A 15,027-nucleotide genomic window follows, 5' to 3' on the forward strand; every position below is an offset into this window, starting at 1 on the left:
TTGTTGAGGATTGTTATTTCATCGGGAATATTGGCCTATAATTTTCTTTTTAGTACTATTTTTGTCTGGTTTTGGAATGAGAGTAATGCAGGCATTGTAAAGTGAGTTTAGGAGTCTTCCCTCCTCTTCTGTTATTTGTAATAGTTTGAGAAGGTATTAATTCTTCTTTGAATGTTTAGTAAAATGTACCTGTGACGCCATCTGATTCTGGCCTTTTGTTTGTTGGGAGTTTTTATTACTACTTCATTTTCATTGGTAGTAATCAGTGTTCAGGTTTTCTGTTTCTTCCTGATTCAGTACAGAAGATCTCATGTTTCTTGGGAATTGATCGATTGCTTCCACGTTGTCCCATTTATTGGCATGTAATTGTTCATAGTATTTTCTTAACAATTATTTCTATTTGTGAAGCATCAGTTTCCTTTTTCATTTCTGATTTTAATTGGGTTCTCTCATTTTTTCTTGATGAGTCTGGCTAGAGGTTTATTAATTTTGTTTACCTTTTCAAAAAAAAACCTCTTGATTTCATTGATTTTTTTTTTTCCCCCTATTTTTTAGACTTTTATTTTCCCCCTCTGCTCTGGTTCTTATTATTTTCTTCGTTCTACTCACTTTGGGCTTTCTTCTTTTTCTATTTCTACTTAAGTTGTAAATTTGATGTGGTGGTCATGGGAGGAGGTGAGCGAGCATGGTGTTTACTACCTACTTCACCATCTTGATCACAAGTGATGATATCTTTTTCTGATAAAGGTGTTATGTATTTCCATTTAGTGAGTGCAGAAGAAGTATTATTTCATGACATTTTTTGTTTTATGTTTTAATTTAAAACAGCTATGTAAATATTACCCTAAAGGGAAGCAGGAAGATACTAGGAGTTTGTAACCTTGTAAAGCAGGAACCAGGAACGGCACTTCACCAGCTGTGCCAGAATGCGGGGTATTGTGCAGTGAACCAAGGGATGTTTTGCCCCAGGCCCCGCACCTGCCACAACTCTGTGAACCTATGTGGACGCATAGAGAGTCTCAGGTCACACACAGTGATTTCACCTACCCATTCCTGAAGGACATGGGAGAAGGGAAGAAAAGCAGACCTGTTCATGAGGTCCTACAGTACAACTCAGCAGAGAGCTGGGCCTCGCTGTGCTTCTGGGGAAGCCTCATAATGCAGAGAGAAGCTGTTTCCATTGTTTTCTTTAAACCTTAGGACAGAACACATGTAAAAGCATTAATTTTGTTTTTCTTTGTAAAAGCACTTGAGTTCTGCATAGTATCAAATAGAACATCAAAAGTAACTAATATTGAAAAGTAAAATATGACATTAATGAAACCTTTTATTTTTACTTTCCAGCTTCTGATAGTCTTTATAAACTTTCTCTGCAAACCCTCAACGCAGACATTTTCTTAAAACAACGCCAGACCTCACCAACACCTGCCTCTCCATCCCCGCCCACTGCACCTTGCCCGCTCACATCCCGTGGCAGCTACAGCAGCATCGTCAACAGTGGCTCCAGCAGGTAGGCTCACTGGTTGCTTCCTGTTCCTTGAACAAATAAGTGCTCCAGAAACCTGAGGCTCATTCCTATTAAATGGAAACACTCAGTGGCCACAGACGGCTATCTTGTCTCGCCTCCTACATCTGCTGTTGTCAGCCCTGCCCTTTCCCTCGGTCACTTCCCCCTTGGTGCCCAGTTCCAGCAGTACCTCTTCTGTCCCTTGGCTTTTATCACCCATGGACTAGAAATGCATAATTTAACTTATTAGAATTATGTTCTAATTCAAGAGTAAATAAGCATACTGAGCATTAAATGAAGATCTATAGATGTCCTTTGAGTTGAGGAAATGGCTTTGTGGGACACTTATTTTAACCTTATGGCAGTTTAGTTTAGCAGTTAAAAGGATAGGATCTAGAATAAGTGTGCTGCAGTAGGTGACATGTGCACAGCAAGGCAGGCTCCTGACAGGCAGGTGGGACCCCCTCAAGTGGCGCTGCTCAGTAAGGGCACAGCCACGCTAGTGTTTGATTGGCTTTAAGGGTAACAGTAACCTCAGTGGTACTTGTGAGCACCATCCAGTTCTGGCCAAGTTCTTACCACGCAGCAGCACCGTTCTCAGCACCACACAGCTGCCACTGCATTTCATCCTCCTGTCCGGCACCAGTGAGGTACTGTCCCCACCACTGCTTTCCACATGAGGAAACCACAGTGCACCTGCCAAGTTTTTAACTTGTCAAGAGGCAACATCCACTCAGTCTCGGGGAGGCCACCCAGCCTGTGCTCTTGCCACCATGAGCTTCTTAACCTGTCCTGATATGGGAGGACACTTTGTAAGAACCAGTTTGTCATGTGTTGTCACCTATCAAGACCTCACATTCTACTCCTTGTTCACTGCCTAGTGCCTCCCTTCCTAAAGTTCTTCTCTAAAACAGTCTTTCTAGTGCCTGCGTTGTGATCCTGGTCTCTTATACAGATCCAGTATTTTCTTACCTTTTCCCCACAGATCCCTTAGTTTCCATTTGACTGTGAAGTCATAGGTCCCAAATCATTGCTATGAGGCCAGGCTGTGCTCTGCAGGCGGCCTGGGCTGCACAGTGCAGGTGCTGACTATGGGGGCTCAGTCCTGCAGAGCCGCAGCCCTGAGACAAGTGGCCTGCAGGCCTCCAGCAGGCAGTGCTGGGAGGGAGTTACTTCTCTTTTTGCTTCTTTCTTCAGCGACCCAAAAACCAAGCAGCCAAATGGAGGCCAACACAAATTGACAAAAGCAGCTTCACTTCCTGGCAAGAATGGCAACCCCACTTTTGCTGCAGTCACGGCTGGCTATGACAAGAGCCCAGGTGAGTGGTCTGGCATCAGAAAGCCTTTCACAGTGGGGCTTCAGGCTTAGTGGAATTACCTTTGGCCTGATTTGTCTTTGATTGATTCAGAGTCCATTGTTACAGGTGGGAATGGCTTTGCTAAAGTTTCTTCAAACAAAACAGATTTTTCCAGCAGCCTTGGCATTTCACACACTCCTGTTGACAGCGATGGCTCAGACAGGTACGTAGACCATTCTTACTCAGAAGAAAGGTGGACAGGTTTCTCAAGTCAGGTTAGCATCTTCTGTGCATACATGTGTTTCAGGCATTTTCCCCTCGATTACAAGTAGACATTTGTCAGAAGTGGTCCACGCTTCTAGGGGCTCTTGTCTGCTGGGTGAAAGCAGAAAGTCTGGTTATTGTGCTTCCCCCTGTACCTCCCCTGACAGAGGGAAGGAGGTGCACATGCCATGTACCACCCTAGCAGAGAGGGAGGTTTGTGTTATCCTTCTCCATTGTCGTGGCCTCCTGTAAGAAATGATGTGATCTGATAATTAAATATAGGAGAATAAGAAAATGTATTTGAAAGGAAATAAGTTGGAGCAAGTAGTAAATTATTGGACATTTCACTTTCTTGACCCAGAGCACTGCCGTGGGCCTGGTAGAGTTCCTCGGTTTATTTTCCCAGATAAATAACAACAACAGTAATAATAAAGACTGTCAGTAAGCAGGACCCCCAAATTTTACTTGCTTGGAACTAAAAGGAAATGAGTCCTATATTTAAGTTTGTAAATCTTTTATTCCCAAAAAGGAAACATAAGTAAGAAATATCTCTTTTTTACTCCAAAACTTGCTTTGCACTAGGCTCTCAATCTGCGATAAGGAGTAGAGGCTCTGGAATTCTCTGTTCCTTCAGTCCTCTGTGATATAAACGCTGTTTTTCGGTTCTCCCCTTTGTCTTTGTGTTTACTACTTGAGTGCCCCCAGTTGAAGCAGCGTCTCCCCTTTGTGAAGCCATACTTAATGGATCCATTTCCACTAACCATCACCCATTTTGTGCTGCATTTTCCTCTTGTAACATTCAGCTCGGGTTTGTGGAGTCCCGTCAGCAACCCCAGCAGCCCTGACTTCACACCCCTCAATTCGTTCTCCGCCTTTGGGAATTCTTTTAACCTAACCGGTGGTGAGTGTTTAACACTAGACCTGTAACTAATAAGCCTGTGGACAAAGAAGGAAGGAAAATTAAGTCTAGTTTTACATGTAGAGAAACACACTGAGATAGAGAGAAAAGCATGATTTGTTATGTAGCCGACATTTTTAAAATATGCATCTCTTTGTACTTGCAGTAAGGCACCAATAGGCATAAAATATGTGGGTTTACCTTAGGGAAGCAGATCTGTTCTTGCCGTTTGGACAGATGCTTATGGGGCCCAGCAAGAGCCTCTAGGAAGGTTCCCCTCCCAGTTTCCTCTTGGCCCAAAGGTACAGTGGAACAGGCTGGATGCTGTGTGAGTCCCGGTTGGTTTGTGCTCCACAGCACTTACATAAGAACTTAAAGAAAGGATTCAGATTTAAGAACTTCAGGAAAGAATTTGGTGTCTGAAATGTGATTTCTGGCTATGCTGGGGCTCCTTACATTTTCTTGCTGTACAGAATTAGTGACCACCATGGGAGTTTTAACATTACCTATGATTGTAATGTTAGAGTTGAGAAGTACTTGCATTTTTATATTGTCCAAGTTTGGGTAGTGCACTGTATACCTGAGTTCTGGGGAACATCCCCCATGCTCCCTGGGAGCTGATGAAGTAGGTGCGATGACTCCCAAGTGAGCAGTGTGGGATATGTGCTACCATATGAATGCCCCATCCTATCCTTGGTGAGGTAGGATGTGATCTGATAATAAGACATAGAAGAACAAAAAAGTATTTGAGAAGAAAGAAATTGGAGCAAATACTAAATAATTTATAGTAAATTATTGGACATGCCACTCCTTTGACCCAGGCAAAATAAAATATGGACTTGAAATTGTATTCTTATTTTCAGAAGTTTTTAGCAAACTTGGCCTGTCTCGACCATGCAATCAGGCCTCCCAGAGGAGCTGGAATGAGTTTAGTAGTGGCCCTGCATATCTATGGGACTCTCCAGCAACAGATCCCAGCCCTTCCTGGCCAGCCAGTTCCAGTTCCCCGACCCACACAGCCACAGTGAGTACTCAGGGCCCACTTGTCATTACTGCCAGTTATATATAACTGGTAATAGTGTGGAAAGGTTGGGTTAGTACTGTTATTGTCTTTCTGACTATATCTTCATATCTGCCAAAGTGACCCATGTATTTGTCAGAGCCATTATAGTCAAGAAATTATGGGAAGAAGCAGCTTCTGGTCAAGATGGTGGAGTGGGTAAACATTGTTCTTGCCTTGTCCCATGACCATATCAAAATTAAATTATAGAACAACTACCATTGAGAACTACCTGAGGACTAGATGAACAGAAGTTCTATAATTAAGGTTATAAAAAGGAAGGAATAGGACTTCTGGGCAAGGTGGACGCCTACACAGACCCACTGGGTCTCCCTCCACAACTAAGAAGGACTACAACTACCTCAAAACTAGAGACAGCCATAAGTTCCAGAAAATCAAGCTGCATGGAAGTCCAACAAACAAAGATATAAAGAAGAAATACTCATTCAGACAGGTAGAAGGGGTCGAGCCCAGGCGGAGAGGACGCAGTGTGGTGGTGGCGACAGCGGCAGCAGCAGCAGGCTGGCAGAAAGCAGTCACACGTTTTAAAAAATGGGGAGGGACACCTGGGGAGTGTTCCCAGCTCCTGACCAGACGGTCCCAGCCCCAGGGAAAATCAAGCCTCATTGCTTCTGACTATGCAAGCCAGTGGGGGTTGGGGTGGAAGAAGAAACTGCTGGTCTCAGCAGTGTCCGCTTGTTTAAAGGGCCCCCGTGGTCCTAGAATATCCGCAGACCCACCCACTCTGGGAACAATGGCCAGGCCAACAGCTAGAGAGGCACCAGTCCCATACGAAAGTGGGAGAAGTGCCTGGGAAAGGGGCAAGTGCTGAGCAAGCGGCATTGTTCCCTCTCAGATCCCTCCCCCACATACAGTGCCACAATGTGGTGCAACGGGTCGCGCTGTATAAGGCTCTGCCTCCTACAACATAACAGGAGCAACAGCTCTACCTCACACAGAGGCAAACAAACACAGGAGCCTCTCAAGATTAGAAGACAGAGGAGTATGGTCCAAAGGGGGAACAGATCAAGGTTCCAGTGGGAGAGCTAAGTGACGAGGTGATAGCCAACCTAACAGACAAGGAGATAGCCAACTTAAGAAGCAGAATTCAAAACACTGGTGATAAAGATGCTCACAGGCTTGACAGATGTGCTTGAGTACGGCAAATGCATAAGGGAAGAAGTAAAGGCTATGCTAAGCGAAACAAAGGAAAATCCCACATAAAACCAATGGTGAAGGGAAGGAAACCGGGGTTCAAATCAATGATTTGGAACATAAGGAAGAAAAAAACAGTCAACCAGTACAGAATAAGGAAACAAGAATTGGAAAAAAAAAATGAGGATACGCTTAGAAACATCTGGGACAACTTTAAACGTGCCAACATCCAAATCATAGGTGTGCCAGAAGGAGAAGAAGAAGAGAAAGAAACTGAAAGCTTATGTGAACAAATAATGAAGGAAAACTTCCCAAATTTGGTGAAGGAAATAGACATACAAGTCTGGGAAGCACGGAGAGTCCCAAACAAGCTAGACCCAAAGAGGACCACACCAAGACACATCATAATTAAAATGCCAAAGGTGGAAGATAAAGAGAGAATCTGAAAAGCAGCAAGAGAAAAGCAGAGTTATCTACAGAGGGGTGCCTATAAGACTATCAGCTGATTTCTCAAAAGAAGCTTGGCAGGCAAGAAGTATTCAAGGTAATGAAAAGCAAGGACCTACAACCAAGACTACTCTATCCAGCAAAACTATCATTTAGAATGGAAGGGCAGATGAGTGCTTCCTAAACAAGGTAAAGCTAAAAGAGTTCATCATCACCAAATCATTATTATATGAAATGTCAAAGGGATTTACTTAAGAAAAAGAAGATCAAAACTATGAACACTAAAATGAAAACAAAGTCACAACTATTGGCAACTGAATCTATAAAATAAAAACAAAATCCAACTAAGCAAACCAGAATAGGAACAGAGTCATAGGTATGGGGATCATTTGGAGGGTTATCAGCTGGGAGAGGGAAGGGCGAGAAACGGGGAAATGGTGCAGGGATTAAAAGGCATAATTGGTTGGTACAAAATAGGCAGGGGGAAGTTAAGAATAATATAGAAAAGGGTGAAGCCAAAGAACTCATAAGCATGACCCATGGACATGAACTAAGCAGGGTGGGATTGCTGGGGAAAGAGGGGTACTGGGCAGAGGGGATCAAAGGCGGGGGGGAATTGGGACTACTGTAACAACATAATCAATAAATTTTTTTTTTTTAAATAAGAAGCAATATCCAGACTAGTAGGAGGGGTGGAGACTCAGACTGGTGAGGTCTTTCCTGAGGAGTGAGAGGTCCCAGCCCCACATGGGCTCCCCAGCCTGTAGTACCAGTGTCAAGAAGAAGAGTCCCCATAACACGTCTATGAAAACCAGCAGGGATTTGCATCCAAGAGAGATGAAGGACTGCTAGAGACCAAGGTGCTGCTTTTAAAGGGCCTGCACAGAGATTCACTCAGCACTCCAGCAGCTAAAAAAAGCACCAGGGACGTAGGGAGAGGAACTGAATTGACTAGCTTCAGGGCAAGGGATAGAGGGACAGCTCTCTTCAGGGATAGAAATGCTGGCAAGAAACATAGTTCCTTTGTTGAGCTCCCCCCACATCCAGGCAGCCTGGCACCTAGTCTGAGCTCTATTAGCCTAACATGATTCACTCCGCTCAGTTATTCCAAGACCCTGCCTCACCCAACTCTCCTGCCCAGCAAAACCTCTTTTCAGGGGCTCTTTCAACCAAGCAGTCTGCATTGGCTTGTGCTACAGATTTCCTAAAACCTCTCAAAGGTCCACAAGCCCCAAATACACAGCAGCAGACCTCATTGTAACCAGTACCTCTTCATAAGCCACCCCAAGCTCAGCACAAGGAGCACCCAATCCCAATTTGCATTGTAACTCATCAGTTACCCCCCAAGGCTAGCATAAGCTGCAGCCAGACTTGGATTGGAATGTGTCAATTAAATGGCCACACACTCAGCACAAGTGGCAGATGGCCTCAAGCACATAATTGTGATGCCCACCAACGGGTTCCACACTTGACACTAGTGGCAGCCAACCTTGGTTTGCAGAACAGCCTTTCCAAAATGCCTCCAAGCTCAGCAACCAAGCACAGATCACTTTTTACCTCTTATCAGATGGCCCCTAGCCAGGTACAAGTGGTAGTTGACTTTGACCTGCACCAGAGCTCCTCCCAAGAGGCTCCAGAACCAACACACCTGGTGGTCAGGTTTAGACCACACAAGAGTACCACCCAACCAGCTCCACAGGCAACATCTGAACAGTGGACTCAGCTGGCACTAAAGCCCCACTAAAGCAATTTGCACTTTGTGCAGGTCACACACAACAGGTTGCTCACTATAGTTACAGCCAGTCACCCTAAGGGTCAGTCCCAGCAGCAATCAAGGCTCAGCAGGAAGGCACACAACCCACACAATGGATACCCACAGAGACTGTACCACTGGGCCCTATAGGACACCTCCTGAGTAAGAACATTCTGCCAAGACCTGGAGATATAGCAGATCTACCTAGTACATGGAAACAAATACAGGAAGGCAGCCAAAACGAGGAGACAAACATGTCCTGAGTGAAAGAACAGAATAAAACTCCAGAAAAAGAATGAAATTGAGATAAGCAATCTACCAGATGCAGAATTCAAAACACTTGGATGTAAAGATGGTCAATAAATTTAGGGGAAGAATAGATGAACTCAATGACAACTTCAACAAAAAGGAAACATAAGAAAGAAGGTAGAAACATTAATAAGAACCAGAAATGAGGAATATAATAAGTGAAATGACAAATACATTAGAGGAAATTAACAGCAGAGGGTCAAATTAGTGATGTGGAAGATAAGTTAGTGGCAAGCACCCAATCAGAACAGCAAAAATTAAAAACGAGAATAGTTCAAGGTACCTCTGGGACAAAGTCAAGCACACCAACATTGTATCATAGGGGTACCAGAAGGAGAAGAGAGAGAGCAAGGGATTGAAAACATATCTGAAGAAATAATGATGGAAAACTTCCCTAACCTGGCAGTGGAAGTGGACATAAAGTCCAGGAAGCACAGAGTGCTGAAGAAGATGAATCCAAAAAGGCCAAAACCAAGACACATCATAATTAAAATGCCAAAGTTTAAAGACAGAGGATCTTAAAAACAAGATAAAAACAGTTACCTACAAGGGAGCTCGCAGAAGACTGTTAGCTGATTTCTCAACAGAAACTGCCAGCCAGAAGGGACTGGCACAAAATATTCTGAAGTGATGAAAGACAAGACCTACAACCAGTATTGCTCTACCCAGCAAGGCTGTCATTTAGAATGAAGGAGAGATAGTTTCCCAGACAAGAAAAAACTCTAAAGGAGTTGATTATCACTAAACCAGTATTACAAGAAATGTTAAAGGGACTTCTTTAAGAAGAAAGGATCCAAAATATGAATAAGAAAATATATGAAAGGAAAAAATTGCTCACTGACAAAGGCAAATGCTTAATAAAAGCAGTGGGCCAAACAACTGTAAAGCTAATACAAAGGTAAAAAAGCAAGAGTAGGAAGATTATGTGTAATTACAATAATAAATTAAGGGATACACAAAAAAGAAGGAAAAAATAATGACACAAACATAAATGTGGAGGGGGGGTGAGTAAAAATTTTAGTGATTTTAGAATGTGTTCAAACTTAAGCAGTAATCAACTGAAAATAGACTGCTATAAACATAGCTTGGTATATATGCAGCACCTGGTAGCCAAAAACCAAAAACCTACAAGAGATATATAAGAAACAAAGGATTCCAAACACACTATAAAAAGTCATCAACATAGAAGAGATTAAGAGAATAAGAAAGGAACAGAGAAGAACTGCAAAATCAGTTAAAACAGTAAAATGGCAGTAGCTATATACTAATTTAATGTAAATAGACTAAAGTGAGTAGAAGGAAGGAACTAATAAAGATCAGAGCAGAAGTAAATTAAATAGTCTAAAAAAATAAGCAAAATTGATAAAAGTTTAGTCATACCCATCAAGAAAAAAGCAGGGGGGCAAAAAATAAAATTGGAAATGAAAAAGAAGTAATAACCAACGGTCCAGAGAAAGAAAGAATAAGGAAGTACTAGAGCAATTATATGCCAACAGATTGGACAACTTGAAGGAAACTGATAAAGTCCTACAGACACACAATCTTTCAAGTCTAAATTAGAATGAAATAGAAAGTGGAATCAGTAATCAGAAAACTCGCAACAAACAAAAATCCTGGACCAGATGGCTTCAGAGGTGAATTTTACCAAACATCCAAACAAAAATTAATATCTACACTATTCCCTCACTCATCGCAGGTATTAATGATCTAGACACCTCCCCCAAGAAGTAGGAACCTTACATTTATTCTACACTCTTAAACCTACGAAACTTTAACAACACACGTATACAGTACTGCAGAATCCCACGATACAGCGAAAAATCCACGATAAATAATTAAATATAACATTTTTTAAAATCCCGCAATACAGTGAGGCCACAATAAGTGAACCGTGATATAGAGAGGGACTACTGTATACTTTTCAAACTATCACAATAAATTGAAGAGGAGGGAAAGCTCCCAAGCTCATTCTTTTCAAGGCCAGCATTACCCTGATAACCAACACCAGACAAAGACAGTACAAAAATAAAAATTACAGGTCAGTATCCCTGATGAACATAGATGCAAAATCCACAACAAAATATTAGCAAACATAATTCTGCAATACATTAAAAAGATCATACACCACTACCAGTGGGATTTATTCCCAGGATGCAAGGTTGGTTTAATATCCCCAAATTAACTAACACGATACACCACATAAAATGAAGGATGAAAATCATATGATTATATCCATCGATGCAGGCAAAGCATTTGACATAATCCAACATTCATTTATGATAAACTGAGTGGGAGTAGAGGAAACATACCTCAATGTAATAAAGGCCAGATATGACAAACCCACATCTAATAACATCATACTTGACAGTGAAAAGCTATAAAAGCATGTTCTTTTAAGATCCAAAACAAAACTGCAAAGTTCACTTTGATCACTTGGTTCAACATAGTATTGGAAAACAAATAAATGGAAAGATAAACTGTGCTCATGGATAGGAAAAATTAATGTCATTAAAATGTTCACACTACCCAGAACAATTACACATTCAGTATGATCCTTATCAAAACGCCAAGGGCATTTTTCACAGAAACAAATAATCTAAAAATTTATATGGAACTACAAAAGACCACTCATAGCCAAAGCAATCTTGAGAAAGAACAAAGTTAGAGATATCACACTACCTGATTTCAAGCTGTACTCCAAGTATCACAGTCCAAACACCATGGTATTGGTATAAAAATGAACATATCAGTGGAATAGAATAAGAGAGCCCAGAAATAAAAACATGCTTATATGTCAATCTATGACAAAATAGGCAAGAATATATGATGGAGTAATGTCAGTCTCTTCAGTAAATAGGGTTGGGAAAACTAGAGAGAGAGATGCAAAAAAAAAAAAACCTACTTTCTTACACCATATATGAGTGAACTCAAAATGGATTAAAGCCTTAACTGTAAGACCTGAAACCATAAAACTCCTAGAAGAATCTATAGGCAATAAACTCTTTGACATTGCTCTTAGTGATACTTTTTTTGGATATGTCTCCTTGAGCAAGGGAAAAAAAAGAAAAATAAACAAATGGAACTACATCATAGCAAAAAGTTTCTGCACAGTGAAGGAAACCAACAAAATGAAAAGACAACCTACTGAATGGGAGAAGACATTTGCTAATGATACATCTGAGAAGGGGTTAATATCCAAAATATATAGAGAACTCATACAAGGTGGGCAAAAGTAGGTCTACAGTTGTGAGTACACAAAACAGAGTTTGTTCTTGTATTATTATTAATTATTGTATTATTTTCCATATGAACAGCTGTAAACCTATATTTGCCCCTCCCTGTATAACTTAACACCAAAAAAACCTAACAATCCGATTAAAAAATGGGCAGAGGACATGAAGAGACATTTCACCAAAGAAGACACACAGATGGTCAACATTACTAATCATCAAGGAAATGCAAATTAAAAGCATAAAATACCACCTCACACCTGTCAGAATGGCTGTCATTAATAAAAAACAACAAATGTTGGTGAAGATATGGAGAAAAGGGAACCTTCGTGCATTATTGATGGGGTTATAAATGGTGCAGCCACTGTGGAAAACAGTACAGAGGTTCCTCAAACGTTAAAAACAGAACTGCAGTACAATATCTGAGTAATTATCTGAAGATACCCAAAATATGAATTCAAAAAGATATATGCAGCCCTGTGTTTACTGCAGCATTATACAATAGCCAAGATATGAAAGCAACATAAGTGACCATCAACAGAGAAAAATAGATAAGATATGGTACACACATGAAATGTGTACCATAAAAAAGAATGAAATCTTGCCATTTACAACAATATGGATGAACCCTAGAGGGTATCATGCTAAGTTAAATAAGACAGAAAGACAAACACCATATGATATTACTTATATGTGGAATCTAAAATACAAAATAAATGAACAAAAGAAATTCATAGATACAGAGAACAAACAGCTGGTTGCCAGGTGGTAGGGTTTTGTTGGACGGTATAGCATTAATTTTGTTCCTGAGAAGCACCTGTGTCTTGTCTTGAGCTGCCTAGTGTGCATTTGTTTGCTTTGCAGCTGAATTTTTCTACAAAAATCATGCTCTAGAAAAGTATTCTTACCAAAGAAAATAATTTATTACAGTTTCAGCTTTTACCAAATTTTCAGGGAAAAAATATATAATTTAAAAATGAGTAAAAAAGGTTTTTTTGACAGAAAAATGGGATTCCACTGATTTCAAAAGTATTAAATTAGACAAGGTTTAACAGTATTAACTTCAAGTAAATATCAAAGTTTGTCTCTTATCTGTAATCATTTGGCTTCGGTTTTAAAAGCATCTCAACCATTCTTTAAAAGGAGTCAGTACGTGTTTTAGGCTTCGTAGGTTGTACTGTTTCTGTCGCCCCTATTCACCTCTGCCGTGATGGTGCCCAATCAGCCACAACAGTATATGAACAAATGGTGTGTCTGGGTTCCAGTGGGACTTTATTTACAGAAATAGGCAGGGCTGGATGTGTCCACTGGCTGTAGTTGGCCAGTACTTCTTAAAAATCTCATAACCATTTCCTCAGACTCTGGGATAGTTATACATATAACACATTTGTTTTAACATAAAGTGAAAGATGTCTGACACAGCCCCTACTTTAAGCATAACCTTCACAACTCCCATCTGCCTAGCTGTCTCAGCCTAATATCCTGTGTTGTATGTTTTCTGTTTCGCAGTCAATCCTTGGCAACACCAGTGGCTTGTGGTCCACCACTCCTTTCAGCAGCTCAATCTGGTCCAGCAACCTTAGCAATGCCCTTCCTTTCACCACTCCAGCAAACACACTGACCAGCATTGGCCTCATGGGCACAGAGAACTCCTCTGCTCCTCACGCTCCTTCTGCCTCCAGTCCAGCTGATGATTTGGGACAGACCTACAACCCATGGCGAATATGGAGCCCCACAATTGGAAGAAGAAGCTCTGACCCATGGTCTAATTCGCACTTCCCTCATGAAAATTAAAATTAGACACACACAAAAAAGTGGGGCCCTCGTCTACATCGTGATATGCCAGTTTCTGAGACATCTTTCTAAGGCTTTTACTGCTGTAGATTCCCACTCCCTACCCTCCTTATCTTTGCAAAACAGACTCAAGCAGGGCAGGCTTGTACCACTCACTGCTTTCAGATATTTCTTGCAATTATAATGAGATTTGCTCTTTGCTTTTAAGAGAAAAGTCTGGACTTGGCTGCAAATTCCAATAAGACCTTTACATCTGAAAACCTTAACTGTTACCAAGTTTCTACCACCTGTCTTCTTCCATTCTTTATCTTATGGACACAAATTTGACATCACAGCTAAGGAAGTAATTTGGGTTGATTCAGAAGTTCTGGCATGTGACAATTTTATTAAATTACCAGGTTTGGTTTTTTATAATTTCACAATATTATGCGCCAAGATCTAATTTTAAAAATGTATGAGGACTTTGTGCTGAAAAATAGAGTATTTTTTTAAAATAAGGCTGTCCTGGTTTAAAAGCAGATTACAGAAATGTAAGTTAACTTTAAGAACAGTGATTGAATGTAAAAACATTCAGTTAAGACCACATGCATTTTCTGTGCTGTTTGTACTTGAGGTATGTAACATTTGTATACCTGAGTTTATTTTAAAGATTAAACTGAAATGTACACAGCCAAGTCTTGAAATCCAAGATTTAATGTGTATTTCTTAAAAATACAACTTTGTGTTGTACTTTGAAATAAATGATGCTTTTTTCAAAAGCCTTGAATTGTTGTGTGCCTGTTTTTACATGCAAATTACATTTATTTGGATTCTTTCACAGAAAAGTAAACCATGCTATTATTTACTTTGTGGAATTTGATTTATAATGGCTGGAACCCGCATACTCTATGAGTATTTCCATGGTAATCATTGGAGGTCCCGATAGAAAAAAGTTTACACATTTAAAATTTATTTTTCCTTTTAAACACAAGAGTGTTGACCCTTTTCCAACTTTAGAACTCCCATCACCCCTCCAAATGGTACCTGTAGAGAATGTGCATATGCCAGTGTCCCATGACGCATTGGTGTGCTTTAATCTTTCAGCAAGCCTTGCCTGTGCCAACTTGCTTTTCTCAACTATTTACAGTAACTATACTATTACAGAAAATATACTGAGGTCTGCCGGGGAAAAGCCCAGCCATTGTTAATGTAATGAGAATGGTTTGCACAACATCTCTAACCCGGCAGCCAAGGACAGTGGACTGGAAAGTACATGCATGAACAATCAACGACTTTACTAGTCAGTGAGACGCCGTTGAGGGAGCATGTGTAC

The 15,027-nt window shown here is 40.8% G+C and overlaps 1 protein-coding gene across 1 annotated transcript in view; it reads left to right on the forward strand.

Moving 5' to 3' along the window:
• The window catches only part of TMEM131 (transmembrane protein 131), a 253,174-nt gene extending 238,698 nt beyond the window's left edge, over positions 1 to 14,476 (forward strand). The window contains exons 36-41 of the mRNA XM_090281769.1: positions 1,345 to 1,510; positions 2,705 to 2,826; positions 2,932 to 3,028; positions 3,873 to 3,970; positions 4,831 to 4,991; positions 13,431 to 14,476. Coding sequence (XP_090137895.1) covers positions 1,345 to 1,510; positions 2,705 to 2,826; positions 2,932 to 3,028; positions 3,873 to 3,970; positions 4,831 to 4,991; positions 13,431 to 13,715 — 929 coding nt within the window. The 3' untranslated portion in view covers positions 13,716 to 14,476. The remainder of the gene's footprint in view (positions 1 to 1,344; positions 1,511 to 2,704; positions 2,827 to 2,931; positions 3,029 to 3,872; positions 3,971 to 4,830; positions 4,992 to 13,430) is intronic.
• Positions 14,477 to 15,027: the final 551 nt, after the last annotated feature.

The sequence above is a fragment of the Furipterus horrens genome, unplaced genomic scaffold, assembly GCF_987537825.1.
Source record: "Furipterus horrens unplaced genomic scaffold, mFurHor1.1.pri manual_scaffold_6, whole genome shotgun sequence".
Classification (NCBI taxonomy): Eukaryota; Metazoa; Chordata; class Mammalia; order Chiroptera; family Furipteridae; genus Furipterus; species Furipterus horrens.